At 49.7% G+C, this 15,210-nt stretch overlaps 6 protein-coding genes across 7 annotated transcripts; 2 read left to right on the top strand and 4 right to left on the bottom strand.

The window, feature by feature from the left end:
* Window positions 1–81: 81 nt before the first annotated feature.
* Window positions 82–918, bottom strand: H257_10153 (hypothetical protein). The gene has a single exon (XM_009836612.1). The coding sequence runs from the start codon at window positions 864–866 to the stop codon at window positions 114–116; it is 753 nt and encodes a 250-aa protein (XP_009834914.1). The 5' UTR covers window positions 867–918; the 3' UTR covers window positions 82–113.
* Window positions 919–1,348: 430 nt separating this feature from the next.
* On the bottom strand, window positions 1,349–1,907 carry H257_10152 (hypothetical protein; the record flags this gene model as incomplete). Its single annotated transcript, XM_009836611.1, has 2 exons — window positions 1,349–1,444; window positions 1,809–1,907. 2 exons carry the CDS (start codon window positions 1,905–1,907, stop codon window positions 1,349–1,351), a joined length of 195 nt encoding a protein of 64 aa, XP_009834913.1.
* Window positions 1,908–2,542: 635 nt separating this feature from the next.
* Window positions 2,543–4,759, bottom strand: H257_10151 (hypothetical protein). The gene is made up of 3 exons (XM_009836610.1): window positions 3,924–4,759; window positions 3,482–3,698; window positions 2,543–3,425 (listed from the first exon to the last, which is right to left on the bottom strand). Exons 1-3 carry the CDS (start codon window positions 4,723–4,725, stop codon window positions 2,570–2,572), a joined length of 1,875 nt encoding a protein of 624 aa, XP_009834912.1. The 5' UTR covers window positions 4,726–4,759; the 3' UTR covers window positions 2,543–2,569.
* Window positions 4,760–5,555: 796 nt separating this feature from the next.
* Window positions 5,556–7,733, top strand: H257_10150. 2 transcript variants are annotated; one of them, XM_009836609.1, is made up of 8 exons: window positions 5,556–5,690; window positions 5,801–5,870; window positions 5,927–5,991; window positions 6,052–6,101; window positions 6,155–6,382; window positions 6,505–7,183; window positions 7,255–7,539; window positions 7,659–7,733. In XM_009836609.1, the coding sequence occupies exons 1-8, from the start codon at window positions 5,578–5,580 to the stop codon at window positions 7,660–7,662; spliced, it is 1,494 nt and encodes a 497-aa protein (XP_009834911.1). In that variant the 5' UTR covers window positions 5,556–5,577; the 3' UTR covers window positions 7,663–7,733. The 2 variants fall into 2 exon arrangements, with proteins under 2 accessions (XP_009834911.1, XP_009834910.1); XM_009836608.1 differs by having other exon boundaries at window positions 7,255–7,733.
* Window positions 7,734–8,699: 966 nt separating this feature from the next.
* Window positions 8,700–8,906, top strand: H257_10149 (hypothetical protein; the record flags this gene model as incomplete). Its single annotated transcript, XM_009836607.1, has 1 exon — window positions 8,700–8,906. One exon carries the CDS (start codon window positions 8,700–8,702, stop codon window positions 8,904–8,906), a length of 207 nt encoding a protein of 68 aa, XP_009834909.1.
* A 5,720-nt stretch (window positions 8,907–14,626) lies between these two features.
* H257_10148 (hypothetical protein) lies at window positions 14,627–15,202 on the bottom strand (the record flags this gene model as incomplete). Its single annotated transcript, XM_009836606.1, has 1 exon — window positions 14,627–15,202. The coding sequence occupies one exon, from the start codon at window positions 15,200–15,202 to the stop codon at window positions 14,627–14,629; it is 576 nt and encodes a 191-aa protein (XP_009834908.1).
* Between the last annotated feature and the right edge of the window lie 8 nt (window positions 15,203–15,210).

The raw sequence follows: 15,210 nt of genomic DNA, 5'->3' as shown, positions 1-15,210 counted from the left end.
TTATACCACCACCACCTTGATCTTTCCCTTGCCAGTAGTGCTGCTATCAAATTACTAGTACTAGAATATAAGCCAAAGATATCCCCACACAAAAACACCACCATCATTGCCAACTAAAACGGAATTTCAGACTTGAATCGATCTCCTAATAACGCCGCCCCGCCGTGGGTCGTCCTCTGACTCGCACTATCCGCCGACACTCGCACTTGGTCCTGGTGCGACGGCGCCAGTCCTGACGTGTCCATCTGAATGGCCGCTGTGAGCGCCACGGCCCATTCGAATCGCTCCAACTCACTCGACAGCGACACCACGATCAGCTCGTCCGCGAAGGACAAGGCCAGGCAGTACGGCCGGTCCTTGGTGTTGGCCCAGCTCATCTTGGCATTATGCATTTCGAAGTGCCCTTTCCGCCGTCCTGGCTCGGACGCGTCCCAGTAACGCAAACGTCCGCCGCGCACTTCGAGGATGCGATCGTTCCACTTTTCCCACCCAACTTTGGATTTCTTGAGCACTGCGCCCTTCTTGTAAGGCGGCAGCACGAACGTCAACCAATTCGGCCAGCCCAGAAAGCAGTCGAGTGCGAAGAACGCTGACGAAGAGTCCGGAATTGTCACGCCGTTCACAAGGGCTACTTGACACCCCACGGGCACTTCCGGCTGGTCGCTTTTGGTCACCATCCACGCGTACGCGGTCGACGTGACAGGACCGCGTCGCTCGACCGTGATGCGCAGGTCCGTTTCCGATTTACACATGACGTCGAACGTCGCCACTGGGCGGTGGCTGCATGCTTCATTCACATGCTCTAACATCTCGACTTCCGATGGAGCGTTTTCCAGCCCCTTGTTTTTCTTGAGGAACTTGAACATCACAGCGGCGGCGACTCTTGCGTTTTGAATAGCCCCGCAACTCACAGAAAATTGCCCACGTAAAAGCGTGTCGTTCTTTTGGCCGAATATTTGGAAACTTTTTGTTGATTTTTAACTGTATAAGTGGACAATTCGAAGACTAGTATCCGGATAAGTAGTAAGTAGGACTTGTCCAAACTCGATTCCATCATACAGTATCCTGTAGTAGCGAATATGATCGTCCTTCCCCAACGTCAAGCCTGTTTGACATTTACCTCCACGTTCATGCGAGACGTAAAACTCCACCATATTCCACTGGTGACCCATCCTAGCCCAGGACGACTGGACGATATTCATGGAGACATTTCACAATCTCCAAATGTCCATTGAATGCTTCGTGGTCATACCGCGTGCTACGATCACGTCAGTATTCCATCTTCATGATGCATGCATCAACAAACATGGAAGGAAAGAAAGAAGTAAGGAAGATGCAGAGAAGTGCCCTACGCAATCAGGGTGTTGCCGTCCATGGCCCGAGCAACATTTGGTCCGATGGGTTTGTTGCCATTGGACGACCTCGGGATGGCCATTGCCAGCGGCTGCATTCATCGCATCGGTCGTACAACCAAAGTGGTGCTGATGCAACAACTTGACCATATCGAAATGGCCCTTCCGTCCTGCGACATCGTGGTCGAATCCTGATCAGCAACCCCCAGCACGTCTAGAATATACGTCGCCACAACCAGTCCATTTTGGTTAACGGCAGCCATGCGGTTATAAGGAGGTTGGTAAACGATACTCAGTGTGAATGAACCTCACCACATCCAAATGTCCATAGTGGGCAGCAAACACAGCAGCCCACTCTGAACAACCTTCACTTCTGTTGTGATGGAGATAGCGGAGAATATGTCGAGGTGGCCATATTCAGCAGCAAGATTCATTGCCAATGTAACTACCCGGTACCCGGTAGTGGCCCATCACAACATGCAGGAACTCCACGACATGCATCAGACCATTCAAAGCCGCCAAATCCAGTAACAAGTACGATACGGCGTGCAACATCTCGACTGGCAGCAAGCTTAACATTGGCAGGTTTCCGTTGACCACGGCATACGCAATGACTTGTTCTCGCAGGTGCGACAGGCAGGCACACCACTTGAACACCCACTTGGTATCATTGGCCTCGGTATCAAGCCGTCCGTCAGAAGTCGATATGAAGGGGGGTAAACGATCCGGCGACAATAATCATGTTGTAATGCTCCCTCGAGGGACATATTCATGTATATCCCAAATCACGTCGCTGTAGAAAAGCGCCAGTGGTTCCAATGACTTGGTCAAGCCCACGAAGGTCCTTGTACATACCATGCTGATATGCACTGATTGCAGATCCATGGTCAACAGGCCGCAACACTTGGCGCCATCGTTTCTTCGAAGGTCCCTCGGTTGCCATGGTGCAAAGTTGGTGCCAAGTTTTCAACTGCCGACCAAGTCGCTGGAAATCTGATGGCCGCGTTGAGTGGACAGTATCGTCGACGCCAATGGGCAGATATTCATCAGGTATTTCTGTTGATAGATCGTACTACTACCGGTACATGTAGTACTTTATCGAACGATTCAATCATGCAGTTCAAATCCCCCAGTGTATTCTATCTAACGTTATATCGACTATACAAAACACCTGGGATGAACAACTGTGATGGATATTGCACGGGGTGGTTTATAAGTTAATGGGAAAACGGTTCGTTGGTGTCGAGCCCTGCAACACTCAGCCCCTGGCTCGCCATGACGATGCTGCAGTGCAACGTGGCGGCCCACGAGATCTGTTCGTCTTCCGACGCGGCCTGGAGCACCAATTTGTCGGCGGGGGATCGGCCCACGGCGACGCAGTGCGGCCGGCCGGGCACGTCGGGTAGCTGGAGGTAGCACCCCTCAAGCGAGAACGAGTCGCGGACTTCATGCCACGCCAGATAGGTGAGGAACCCATGCTCCACGACAACCTCTCGGGTCTTCCACGACGTGAGCGTCCTCGATGACCTCGATCGCTTGACCATGTCCCCACGCTTGACGGGGGCACCGATAAACTCGCAGGGAAGGGGGTACGTGGCGCGCGCTAGGCGCAGCAGCGCGGCGTCGACTGTCAGGCCCACCGACACCCCATCCACACGGAGGAGCTGCGCCCCCAGCGGCACCGTCGGGCACAACCCCGACGTCCGGGACACCACGAGCGCGTCCCCCCGACTCTCGAGCAGCAGTGATTCAAACGCGGGCTTCGACTCAAACGTCACATGCACACGCGGCAGCTGCTTGGTCACGTGGACAGCTTGCGCGCTGACCACGTGCATGGGCCTCGGCGGACTCGTCGGGCGAACTTGAATCGCATTGGCCAGGGCGTGGATCCATCGCCGCATGTCACCTTCCGTGAGCGCGTTCAAATGCAGTTCCTGGGAGCCGCTGTGCAGCATAAAGTAGTTACGCCGGCCGTCGCTGCAACAGGGAATGCCAGGGCTGAGGTACGCGTTGACGAGGGAGATGGCGCCTTTGGCTGTCTGGTGGCGGCTGCTGTCGTCGTGTAAAAAGTACCTACAAGCACAAACATAAGCATGGTCGGTGGATTTTGCGGACGAGGATGAGTATACCGAAGCACGGGGTGGTGGTCGAGCTTTTCGAGCTTGAAATACCGCTGGACCCAGTTGGTCCGCACGTGGCCTCGCTTGAGCAGGAAGCCAGCCATGGGAGTTTTCCCGTCGTGGGGGTCGTCGTACCCGCGCCACTTGTGTGCTTGGTGGTTTTCGTCCACTGTTAAGTGCACTGTGTTTCGAAGGGGGTCCCATCGTCCAGGGCCGGCTTGGGCACCTACAAAGCATCGACCAGTGAGCAACGGCAAAGTGAACGGTAAACTGACAACTACTTCAGTAGTACCAGTAGACGATGTAAACGGTAAACTGAACAGCAAAGTGAACAACAAATTGAACGGTCAACTGACAAATGCAAAGACACGACCGATTGTTGACAAATGCGATGTGAAGGGAAAACTGTACGGTACACTGAACAACTGCAACCTCCCGACCGTCTCCTTACCAATGCTCTCGAGGGCGCGAATCCAGCGGGTCATGGCGCGCTCGCTGGCCGTGGAGAGGAGGTAGTTGCGGAGGGGTGTGGATAGAACGAAGAAAAAGTCGCGCGAGCTGACGTGAGTTTGTATGACAATGTCGTTCTTGGTCGTCTTTTCGACCTGGATCGAGCCTTTGCACACGGCCTTGTCTTCGGCCGTGTAGTACCGCAGACACCCGTCGCGAGTGAGCTCAAAGTACCGCCACTTCCACGTCTTGAAACGCTGGCCACACTTTTCAATCCACCCTTTCCGGACCACAAACTTGGTCGACACGGACGACCGACGTCCGCTCGCTTCCTCTTCCACAATGACGCTCGGGTCGCCCAAGACGTCGGTAGGTTTTGGTTGCGCTGTGAGATCGCATGAGGATGCAGAGGTGTCGTCAAAGCTGGTCAAACTGTCGGAACTTTGGAGCATGCTTAACGTGGGGTGCGTCAAGTGCGAGCGATGGATAGCAACATCGTCCGCGTCGTCGATCGAGTCCAGACTCGAGGAATGCTCTGTGTCGTCATGCGAGTGTTTGGAGTTGGCGGCAAATGACATGGGTCGCGACGCCTCGGTGCCTTCCGCGGCAGTGGCGGGCACGTTGTTGTCTGCGTTGTTCATGCTCCCCGACCGCGGAGACCACATCGCCGACGGCGACGTGCGACGCAGAAGGATACATCTCTCCGCCATGACCTCGTCGATGAGTGCCAAGTCGTCATCTTCGAGTTGCGAGCTGCGATGGACTTGCACGGTGCTGCTACGGGTAGCTAACATCGCCGCCATGATTGCTTCTCAACGAATGTACGTAGCATAATGCACCTTTTCTTCTAGAACCCATTGTGGCACAACGACGATGAGCATCATATCCCTTTTATAAATTACCTCCACGACCAGAATTCTCCATATTAACCCCCGTATTTGCTTGCACTTTTTGCATGATATCCTCCACCTTGATATCCTGGGTCCATCCGTGGAACTTGAAGTTTGTATGCCGTGGGCGATCCGAACAATTCACTGGCTCATGTCCCACGCTTGAGCATACTAAATCCAAGTCATTTTGGGACCCCAACAACGTACAATTGCGATTGTCATGTTACTTACTGTACGGTGAGGTTTACCTTGTAGTACTCCGGAGTACCACGTACTAGTAGTACTTGTACAGTAGTATAAGTTGTGTGATTCACAGGAAAAGGGATTTGGTTCATTGACAAGATTGAAAGCGGCCTCAACGATTGGCGGCGCTGAATTCCTCATGTTAATGTCGAGGGATGATGTAAATGGTAGTGTCGCAGCGTCCAAAGCAAATTGCATCTGCTGCTGATACAGTACCAGATGCAATTTGCAGCACTAGTACTACTAGTAGTAGTACTCCACTGTACACTGTACTGTACCAGCAACTGTCTTTCATCCGTGGAAGTTCCTTGAGCGTGTTGTTGATGAGTGAGGATGTGCATCATTACTTCTCGATCGTAACGAAGCCAGCGATCATCGAAAACTATCTTGAAGTTTGTATACTGGAACGTACCTTCAGCCCATCTCAGCAAACATCATTCTGCTTACCCAGGTACATAACGGTTCGTTGGCCTTGGATCTTTGAAACACCCTTTCGTTGTTCACAATCCAATTCCCATCGCCATGTCCGTCGAGTCGGCTGTATCCGCGGCGATCGCCATTTTCGTCGTCGGAGGCACACTATTCGATGTGGAGCTGACTCAAGTGAGCAAGCGGCTGCATCCACGAGCCTTCCGGTACATGAGTTCATGTGGGAGTAGTTGCTTTGTTCTTCATTACATATATATGATCGTCCTCGCCTTCTTCTCTTCGCTTGACCGCTGACTCAAACCTACGTCTTTCATAGATGGCGACGCATGGCGAATTGGTTGCCTCTAGGCATAGCGTATGCAGCATTCTACATGGCTCGCTACAACGTACGATATCTCCTACACAACATCTTGTCATGTCCACTGATGTGAATGACGACCAGATTGCCGCGGGTAACATCGAAAGCGTGCGCCAAGAGCTCAACATGACGGCCACCGACATGGGCTGGTACACCACTTCCTTCCACATCAATGCACGAATTTCTCACATGATCATCATGCCTCGTAGGATTATCTCATCGGGATCTTGGGCGTATGCGTTGACCGCGCCATTAACAGGTACACAGTATTTCTGCATCCCAAACCTCGTTCACATATCACCGTTTTGGTAGGCCAATGGACCGACCGAATGGGGGGACACACTGGCATGCTCGTGGCCTGTGTGGGTGCTGGCGTGTGTAATTTGATCTTGGGTTGCCTCTTCGCGACCAAATCGTCGTCGCAGCTTCCGTTCATGCTGCTCTTTGCCTCAAACGTGGCATTGCAAGGCTTTGGCACGAGTGCCGTGGTGAAAATCAACGCCATGTGGTACGCGCCCAGCGAGCGCGGTATCTTTTCTGGTACTATACATTCCCCACTTCTCTCGCTCTCTCTCTTGTACTTCTCCATCGCCCTTCCGTCGTCTTGCATCGTTCGAGCGCTGGGATTGGGCATAACGAAGTTGGCATGTATATATTCGTAGGGGTGTTCAACATCTTTGTGGCCAGCGGGTACTACCTTGCCCTTGGCTCGGGTCATTCGATCATTACGTCGTTCGGGTGGTCGTATCTGTTTTTTATTCCGGCGGTGCTGCTGCTCGTGATAAGTGTCGTCGTGTTCACGTGCGTCGCAAACGTCCCGCCCCCTACGAATGCCCTCTCGTCATCGCGCTTAAAGGCGCCGGTCCTACCGCCAAACCGACGCCGTCCGTCCATCTGGGCCTTGCTTCAAAACCGCACGTTGTTGGGGTACCTCGCCGCGGTATTCTGCCTCAGCTGGGCCCGCGACGGTCTGCTCAACTGGATGTACTCGTTCTTCGACAGTGTCCGCCCTGTACCCCTCACCGCAGACGACCACGCGATCCTTGGGGGTGCATGGACGCTGGGGGGGTTTGTGGGGGGGCTTCTTTGTGGCTACATCAGCGACACCATGTTTGAATCCAAGCGGATGCCGCCCATCGTGCTCTTCTCCACGTTTCAAGCTGGGGCCTTCCTCTTGCTGTACGCGCTGGCTCCGTCCATCTCGACGCCGTTTCTCGGGGTGTTGGTGTTTCTCGTCAGCGTATTCCTCCTTGGCAACTACACCCTGCTCAGTTACACCGTGCCCGCCGACTTGCCCGAGGACATTTCTGCCAGCGCCGTCGGTCTCTTCACGGCCGTGGGGTAAAGAAAGCATCCAACGCCACATGTGTGTTTTGATCGCATCTGGCGAATAATATGCTATGTATGTATAGGTATATTTCCACCGGACTGGCGGGAATCGTCATGGGTAGCTGCATCCAACGGTGGGGCTACGCATTTTGGGTCACGTCGCTCACCGCCACGTCGCTGGCCACGGCACTTTGCACCATGCTGGGCTCGTACTTTTCTGAACTTGACGATGCCCAGGACGAAGCGGTGGTGCCGCTGCAACTCCCCCGCCAACGACGCAAGTCCCGAGCGTCCATTGTGGGCTCGGACGTCATGGTCATCGCGCCCGACGAAGACCTTTTAACGAATCAACCACGACGCGCAGTCGTGTAAGTAGGTATTTATACATACCGGTACCGGTACTAGAGTTCGGAAGTAATTGAACGACAATTCTATCCAGAATTACGGATTGTGGTGCTGCGACGACTGACTGACTACGTTGGAATAGTTAAGACATAGGTCGATCACGGCGGCTATGAATAAATGAACCGACGACGCCCCCCAAACACTGTACCTACCCCGGTCTTCGCAGAATGAATGATTTATATAATATTTCTGAAAGATCATTCCTGTCCTTGTTAACGTACTACTGTACAGTTTGACCAGATCCTTTCAGAATAAATTATTCTATTTTTAACTTATACTAACTTTAGAAGGTGCCCCGTTAGAAGTTGCCCGAACAGGGCTTACTTACAGACAGTGTTAGTAAATACTACGTAGTACGAAGTACTTCACAGTCAATAAGTATATATATATAAGTACTACTAGTATATAACTCTTGTCGAGAATACAGTGTATGTGTTCCTCGCCATCTGTGAGGAACTATTAGTACTACGACTACCAACAGTACTCTGGACGTCGTTGAACTTGCATGAAAACTGGATTACGAATCGGTCGTTGAACGTGGCAGCAAAGTCGCGAGTTTTGCGGCCACAAACGCCTCCAACGCTTCCTTCTTGGCAGGCTCGTCGTCATTGAAATCAGACTGGTCCACGCCGCATTCGGCTGCCACTTCGTCCAAGCTCAAGTACCTATCGTTTGTACGAGCCTAGGACGTACTAGAACAATGAACTGGGGAGAAAGCCGGCGCCCCGAAAAACTTGGCCACCTCCATAAATCGATCTATTTTAATTGAAAATTCGCCTACTTCCCAAACTGAATTAATTTCGACTGAGCCAATCACGACATACCATGTTTGAGGATTTCAAAAGTCAAACTCGACATCCTGGCACTTCGCCATTTCAATGCCAACGCAACGACAACAGTCATACACCATCGCCGAGAAGCGGTTGCTGCTAGCCCAATTCAAGGACAGCGGTTTTAGTTTCCGTAAGTTCTGTGTACTGAATGGATTTCCACGGGCCACACTGTGGGCGTGGCACCGTCAGCACACAGAGCTTACGGATACTAAAGCAACAAAAAGCTCACGACTCTTGGTGGACAAGGAGCCAAGTCAATCATCCCGTTTCACCATGACCTTCTGACGTTCATGAACGACGTCAGGTGGGAAGAGCACATCTTGACGAGCTTGCACATGCTAACGTTCATGAAGCAGCACTACAAGGACTCGCTCCAAACCTACACCGCAGCCAAGCTGGATACACGTTTCTTCTGCGGCTGTGCCAAGGATTCGGAAAACGATACAACTTCAGCCAGCGCGTACCCACTCACACGAAGCTCGCCGAACTCGAAATGACACGCATCCGTCACAAGTTTTCAGCCACGTTCTGGAACAAATACAACGAACAACCCCTGGCGGACATTCTCAATGCTGGCGAGACTGCTGTCTACTATGATATGCCGGCTAAAATAATCTGGGCTGAGATCGGCAAGTCGGCGAAACGGGACGTCTCCCAAAAGCATTCCGACCGGATTACATTCTGACATGTCGTGCGAACCGTTCGACAAATTGAACGACTTCTGCTAACTGTACTGACTTCTGCTTACTGTACTAGGTAGCAAACTTCCAATTCTGTTCGTTGTGCGTGGGGTTTCTGGCGGGACGACCGAAAAGAAAGAGCTTACCACCTACCCTGAAGGCCACCTATACGAGGTGTAGGAGAAGGGTTGGATGGATGGCCGAGATTGGCGAACGTACTTTGACATGCTTCCGGCGTATATTGGCGGGTCAAGTGTCCTTTTGGGGGACAATTTTGACGCCCATGTGACCCCTGAGTCAATCCAAGCTGTTGTAGAGGAGGTGTTCAGCGTGTTGGAACCACTGCCTCCCAACTGCACAAGTGTCTGTCAACCGCTAGATGTCGGGGTTATGGGCATTATGAGAATGTTGTGGCTTGAGGAGGAGCCGGTGGTTACCGCTACCGAAAAGCTCCTTGCAATGATAAAGTGCTCCATAAAGGCATGGGACGTGATCACCAAAGACTGCATTAGGAAAGCATTTGAGAAGGCTCTTCCTCGAAATTGTAGTATTGTAATTGGATTTATGCATTGTAGTATGTCGCTAATCTTCTTGTGCTCGGTGGGAGGGTTCTCGGGGTAAACCCCCCTGTTCGCAGATCGTTGCGAAAATGCAAACGTGCGTTTCAGCACTCGGCAACCAGCGCAATGGATTCAGGAGGGGGATTTACCCCGGGGTTTACCCCGAGAACCTTCCCTCCTGAATCCATTGCGCTGGTTGCCGAGTGCTGAAACGCACGTTTGCATTTTCGCAACGATCTGCGACATTTTACGTTACAGCAATTTTGCCCAATCAACTATTGGCATCCAAAACAATTTAATAATTTTCGCAAGACGGCTTCATCGCAATTTGGTTGCAACCCTGGCAGGCTTTCTCCCCGGTTCATTGTAATCACAAGGGTACGGGTTGTGGTGGCCGTGGGGGTTGCTCGTCGAATGACTAAGCCTACAAACACGCCGACTTTTTCATTCTGATGCCCGCTCCCGTTTGGAATAATCCAACCACTCCATGACATGCTTCTGTCGACGTTGGAGCCGTGGCTCGGCTTCGTCTTGTTGCATGCATCAAAACACCATCACGCACCGATCGGCTTCGTGAAAGTACCCTTGCAGAAGATTCCACATGGCGTCTCAGGGATGGCTGTAAGAAACTTAGCAAGTATCGCGTGTTGGCTACCTGATCCACCTTGCCTACTCAGGGAAGTGTCCACTCAATCCTCAAAGCTACGTGAAGCTACGTACTTACGTAGAAATACTAGTCGAACCTGGTCGTCATCAAAATGCAGACAGTTGAGGCCATGACGAAGCACGCGGATGACACCAGCGATGGGAAACGCCAGCAGTTCATGTGAACGCTCCGCGAACATAATTTGTAGACCTGTGAATTCCACGTCAAAGCTCAAAAACCCGTCCGAGGCATCGATTTGAGACCGGGATTTTCGCATTTGGCTAAGTTCACGGTCGGAGTTGTAATACATGCGCAGAGTGGGCCATTCCTTCGCCAGCCACCGCGCTCTGGGCCCAGCCGCAGGAGCGGCAAAGTTAATACAGTAGGTGCGATATAAAAAAATATCTGAACAAATACAATCAAGAAAAATAATCTATTTTCTATTTTTGCAATATCTCACAAGGTGTTTCTGGAGCGACAAATCGAAAGTGTTCACTGGAAAGCTCCTGCGTTAACCAATCAAATACAAGAATGATATCGATGAATGTCTTGAACTATATTGTGGATTCGAAACTTCAAGTCATTATGTACTAATACTTCGTATGGCCACCTTTCGCTGCAATAACCATTTGCAATCGCTTAGGCATAGAATGTATCAAATTGCGGATGTAATCCCACGAAATTCATCCCCCAATTTCTCGATCTTCAATTGCAGGTTTCCAAACGAAGATGCGGGCGAAACTCGAAGTTTTCGACCAATTTCTTCCCAAATATGCTCAAGGGTTTGAGGTCTGGGTTTTGGGGGGGGGGCAAGCGTTTGAATAGCGTTTTCGTCCAAAAAACCCATGACATTGTTGGCCTTATGGATAGGGGCGTTGTCTTGTTGGAAGACAAAGTCGACGGGCAAGGCCAATTTGGAAAAGTTGTCCGGTAATTGCTCCTCCAGGAGCTCCAGGTAGTCCGTAGACTTCATTTTGCCATCAATAACAACTAACGACCAAGATCCATTATTGAAGCCAATAGCTCCCCACACCATTACAGTTTGCCGTCCACTCTTGAACTCAAAAGTGACGTTGGGACACCACATGCATCCAGGTAACGTGGGATGGCAAGCATCGATGGCGCGCCAGGAGCGCACCACCCAGGCCAGTCGTCCACTGGTCTACTCAATCTAAAACGTCACATCCGAGCGGCACTGAGATTTTAGTTCGCTGATACTCTCGCAGCCTCGGGACGTTTTCGGCGCTTGGTACCTTCACGACGACGCGCTCCTTAGCGTTTGCTCGCACTTTGACTGAGCCACTGAGCCCTGTCGATTTCAAACGAGCCGACGGGCGCCACGGATGTTAAAGTATGCTACCGGGAGAACTACGCTAAAGAGTTATGTGCTGCTTGAATCGATTGTCAGTGATGAAGAATATGCTCGTGCAACAAGTGATCATTCTTTCTCGGTCATATCGTGTTTCAATAGATTTTGCAATGAGTTCGAGTTACAGTTGTCAATCACGGTACTCACCAGCAGGTTGCTTTGATTGAATGCGGACCTACTGTATCCAACACGTACGATGAAGGCTTGCTGGACGGATCCAAAATTTACCGAAGCGGCCAAATTATCGAGCTCAATAGCTGCACGGTGTGTGTGCGTCAGGACTACAGTTTAGAGACTTTGTAATGGTATCTCAGGATTTTGAGAGGTGGCAGCGTAAATAGGAGTCTCCAACAACAATAAAAACACATTGAAAGAAAGTGGTGCTTTCCATTAAATGTAAGTTTGGCTTAAATAGGAGACTCCAATAAAAACACATTATAAGAAAGTGGTGCTTTCCATTAAGTGTAAGTTTGGCTTAACATGGATGCTGGACGATTCGATTCGAGCGCCACAGAGTTGTCATTTCTTCTATTTCATAGAAAACTCCGAGTACTTATATTAAATCAAGTCCGGGAGGGTTTCGTTAGAGCGTTCGTACATGTAACTACCCAATAATCAGATAATACATAGCTAGATACGAACCCAGGGTCCATTATGAAATACTAGGATTTTAACCGTTACACTAGCAGCTACTCCGTCCCAAATTACCTCCACGTTTCAACTTCGACTCACCTCAAAATTTGACTCATTTACCCAATTTGTACGAAATTAGTACCAATGAGAAGCTGGAAATTCGGTGTTTTGCTTGCTCATATTTATATTGCAGGTTTGTTGGATAATGTGCACTCTATCATCAAAAGAATATTGCTCCTCAGGGCAGAATTTAAATCACTCACCGGACTTGATTAATGTATGGTCAAATGGGTAACAATATACATACACAATGGTGGCGTAATCTCTACAATATAGTTATACTATGTTATGTGAGTACTCATCGCCTCCGTTCTGCTCGAGTCAGGCAGACTTCCATGGCGTAACCATGATGGCAGTCTTCGTCCTCTATATTGGCAATGCTCATGTAAGTAGTTTGGGCCAATTGGCTTGACCATTATTGATTCTTCACAAGAGGCATTTCACGCTACACAAAGATCATCAGTCTGATTTAGGACATATTTAAATTAATCCTCGTAATAAAAATGATTTTGTGGCAAAACTCGAGGTGAACCGTGGAGGTAATTTGGGACGGAGTAGTACGTACTACAAGTAGTTTATATCTCAAGCAAACTTGAAATCCGTTGTTTTGTCTTTTAGGCCAATCGATATACTACCTCCGATTGGAAATGATTGATAGGGGTCACTTTGTTGACCTTGAAGAACTGTACAGTCAAAATAGGTTTTTGCCTTGAATGGGTATACTTCCAGGTAGAGAATTTCACTAGAAATCCGATTTTAATGCTTAGAGAGTCCTAATTAGAATATCTTAGAAGATATGGTTAAAATCGATCACGAGTGATGCTTAATTTTCACTGTGCTTCCGAATAATTTCTGTACACCTATATCTGATTTCTCCTGGACTTATCTGATTATAGAGGTTGAGGTGGAGATATGTGGTACAGCAAATATGATAATACCTGTATAATATAGTAATAATTGCACGTAACCGGTAAACCTATCAATCATTTCCAATCGGAGGTTGTAAGTGTTATCAACTACAGGAAAGAACAAAATGTAATGCACGTGGGTTTTGCTTCAAGGTTCGCGTTGAGTTCGTCTTCCACATCGACATAGTAATTCCTCCACAAGTCCCACCGTTAAATTACAGACGCCATTTGGGACAATTCTACCCATAGGATGTTTGGTGGTGGCCTTGGCCGCAGAAGATTCGATGCAAGGAGTGTCAACATCACCCTTGTCGTGTGGAAAAACTGACAAGAAAGACAATTTATCGTTGGTCCATGCAAGCTATCAACGTCGCGAATGCCGCATGTCTCGCGCAAGTAATCCTTTCAACACCCGTGGTGCGTATTGAATCCACGGGTACGTTGAACTCAATAATATCGGATCAGCTGACGTAAAATGTTGGCCTGAAACCGAACGCTCGACTGAACGAATCCTTAGTTATAGTCATATCAGGAAAGGCGAGTGAGAACAGGTGTTAGGTAACCGCCATCCTTCCTGACCCTCTTCTCCCTGCGTTTATCCGATTATCTGCCACTACCACGGTCTACCACGTACTAACCGCCACTCAGTGTGTAAACACGTGCCTGCCACCACAACCAACCAGGTTGAACCTACGGCACCTCACGATCTCCCAGGACTATGGACGACCCAACATCCCACCGCGTACATGCCAACACAGCTTACGACCTACCACTACCTACTGTACCACTACCTCCACAACCAACCAAGTACGATTTGCCACCACTGCCAATACATGTATGCCACCACGACCTGCAATGATCACCACGTCACGAATGCTAAACTACCATGACTCGCCACGAACACTCATGTTCATCTACTTCACGTTCCCGATCGACTTCGATCTACCACGGGCTTTAATGAGGCACTATCTCTCAGGTGTGCGCATTAGATCGAGCAAACGATGGATTATTTCCGAGCGAGGCCTCAAAATGGAGCATTTTCGAGCAACTTTGCGCAATAGGGAGACTTTCCGAGCGTACTTAATAGGGAATACTAAATCAGGTCAGTTTGGAGAATTTTCGAGTATTACTTCCGATCATATGTTTATTAATTACCCGTTCCAACACATTTTTCCCATGCCGAAACCGTAGCCCTGTAACTTCGGACCCCTGTACTCCATAGCCCTGTAACCAGGGATGACCAAAATGATATTCAGTATTCATTCAAAAGTGACAAGGACAAGAATAAGTTATTCTTTGACAGGAAATGAAAAATGAATTATTCGAATTATTCCAACTCGTACATGCAAACAAAATGTGACTTAGTCTTCAACTTCGGCGTCCGTCAAATCGCGAATGTCTTCAGCGGTCCAGAATTCTGCATTAAAATGCAGAAACATTTGAGCCTCAATATTTTTTGGCAAAATTCGACTGCGGTTGTCCGACAAGGCATGCTTCACAACCGAAAAAAATCTCTCGCAGATGTTGGAGGTTGGACGAAGGAAGCGAAGGTCCATGTAATCCGACGCTGCTGGTGCGTTGGCCATGCGAATAGCAGCGCGCTCGGCCAAAGTGGAGGCGGGTGCTGTAGTCGCTTCGCGGGTGGCGGACCTCTTGAGCAAACTCACAGCACTTGCACGTTCTTGTGGCGTAAGGTCGAATTCACGACCTTCCAAAATTTTGACAATGCAATTTTCAAAATCCAGATCTTGCACAGTTCTTGCATTTGGGGCAATTCGATTGGCCATTGCAGGATGTTCGTCCAATACAACATCAAACACACTTCGCACTTCGTCGAGATAGAGGTTTTCCCGTTGCAGCAGTAGTGTAACCGAGTCCAAGTCAGTTAACGAATTCAGCAACTCATCCGCTTGACGATCTTCACGAGCAGTTAGCATGAGAGCAC

Source organism: Aphanomyces astaci (assembly GCF_000520075.1).
Source record: "Aphanomyces astaci strain APO3 unplaced genomic scaffold supercont1.26, whole genome shotgun sequence".
Lineage (NCBI taxonomy): Eukaryota > Oomycota > Saprolegniomycetes > Saprolegniales > Verrucalvaceae > Aphanomyces > Aphanomyces astaci.
Note: the sequence above shows the minus strand (reverse complement) of the source record. Positions and strands in the feature narration are given on the sequence as shown.

Coding starts and splice junctions, on each gene's coding strand:
- H257_10153 (XM_009836612.1), bottom strand. CDS start 866: ATGTTCAAGTTCCTCAAGAAAAACAAGGGGCTGGAAAACGCTCCATCG.
- H257_10151 (XM_009836610.1), bottom strand. CDS start 4,725: ATGGCGGCGATGTTAGCTACCCGTAGCAGCACCGTGCAAGTCCATCGC. Junction 3,699..3,923: donor TCGCGCCCTCGAGAGCATTG/GTAAGGAGACGG, acceptor GATGCTTTGTAG/GTGCCCAAGCCGGCCCTGGA. Junction 3,426..3,481: donor GACCACCACCCCGTGCTTCG/GTATACTCATCC, acceptor TTGTGCTTGTAG/GTACTTTTTACACGACGACA.
- H257_10150 (XM_009836609.1), top strand. CDS start 5,578: ATGTCCGTCGAGTCGGCTGTATCCGCGGCGATCGCCATTTTCGTCGTC. Junction 5,691..5,800: donor CTGCATCCACGAGCCTTCCG/GTACATGAGTTC, acceptor CGTCTTTCATAG/ATGGCGACGCATGGCGAATT. Junction 5,992..6,051: donor ACGGCCACCGACATGGGCTG/GTACACCACTTC, acceptor CATGCCTCGTAG/GATTATCTCATCGGGATCTT.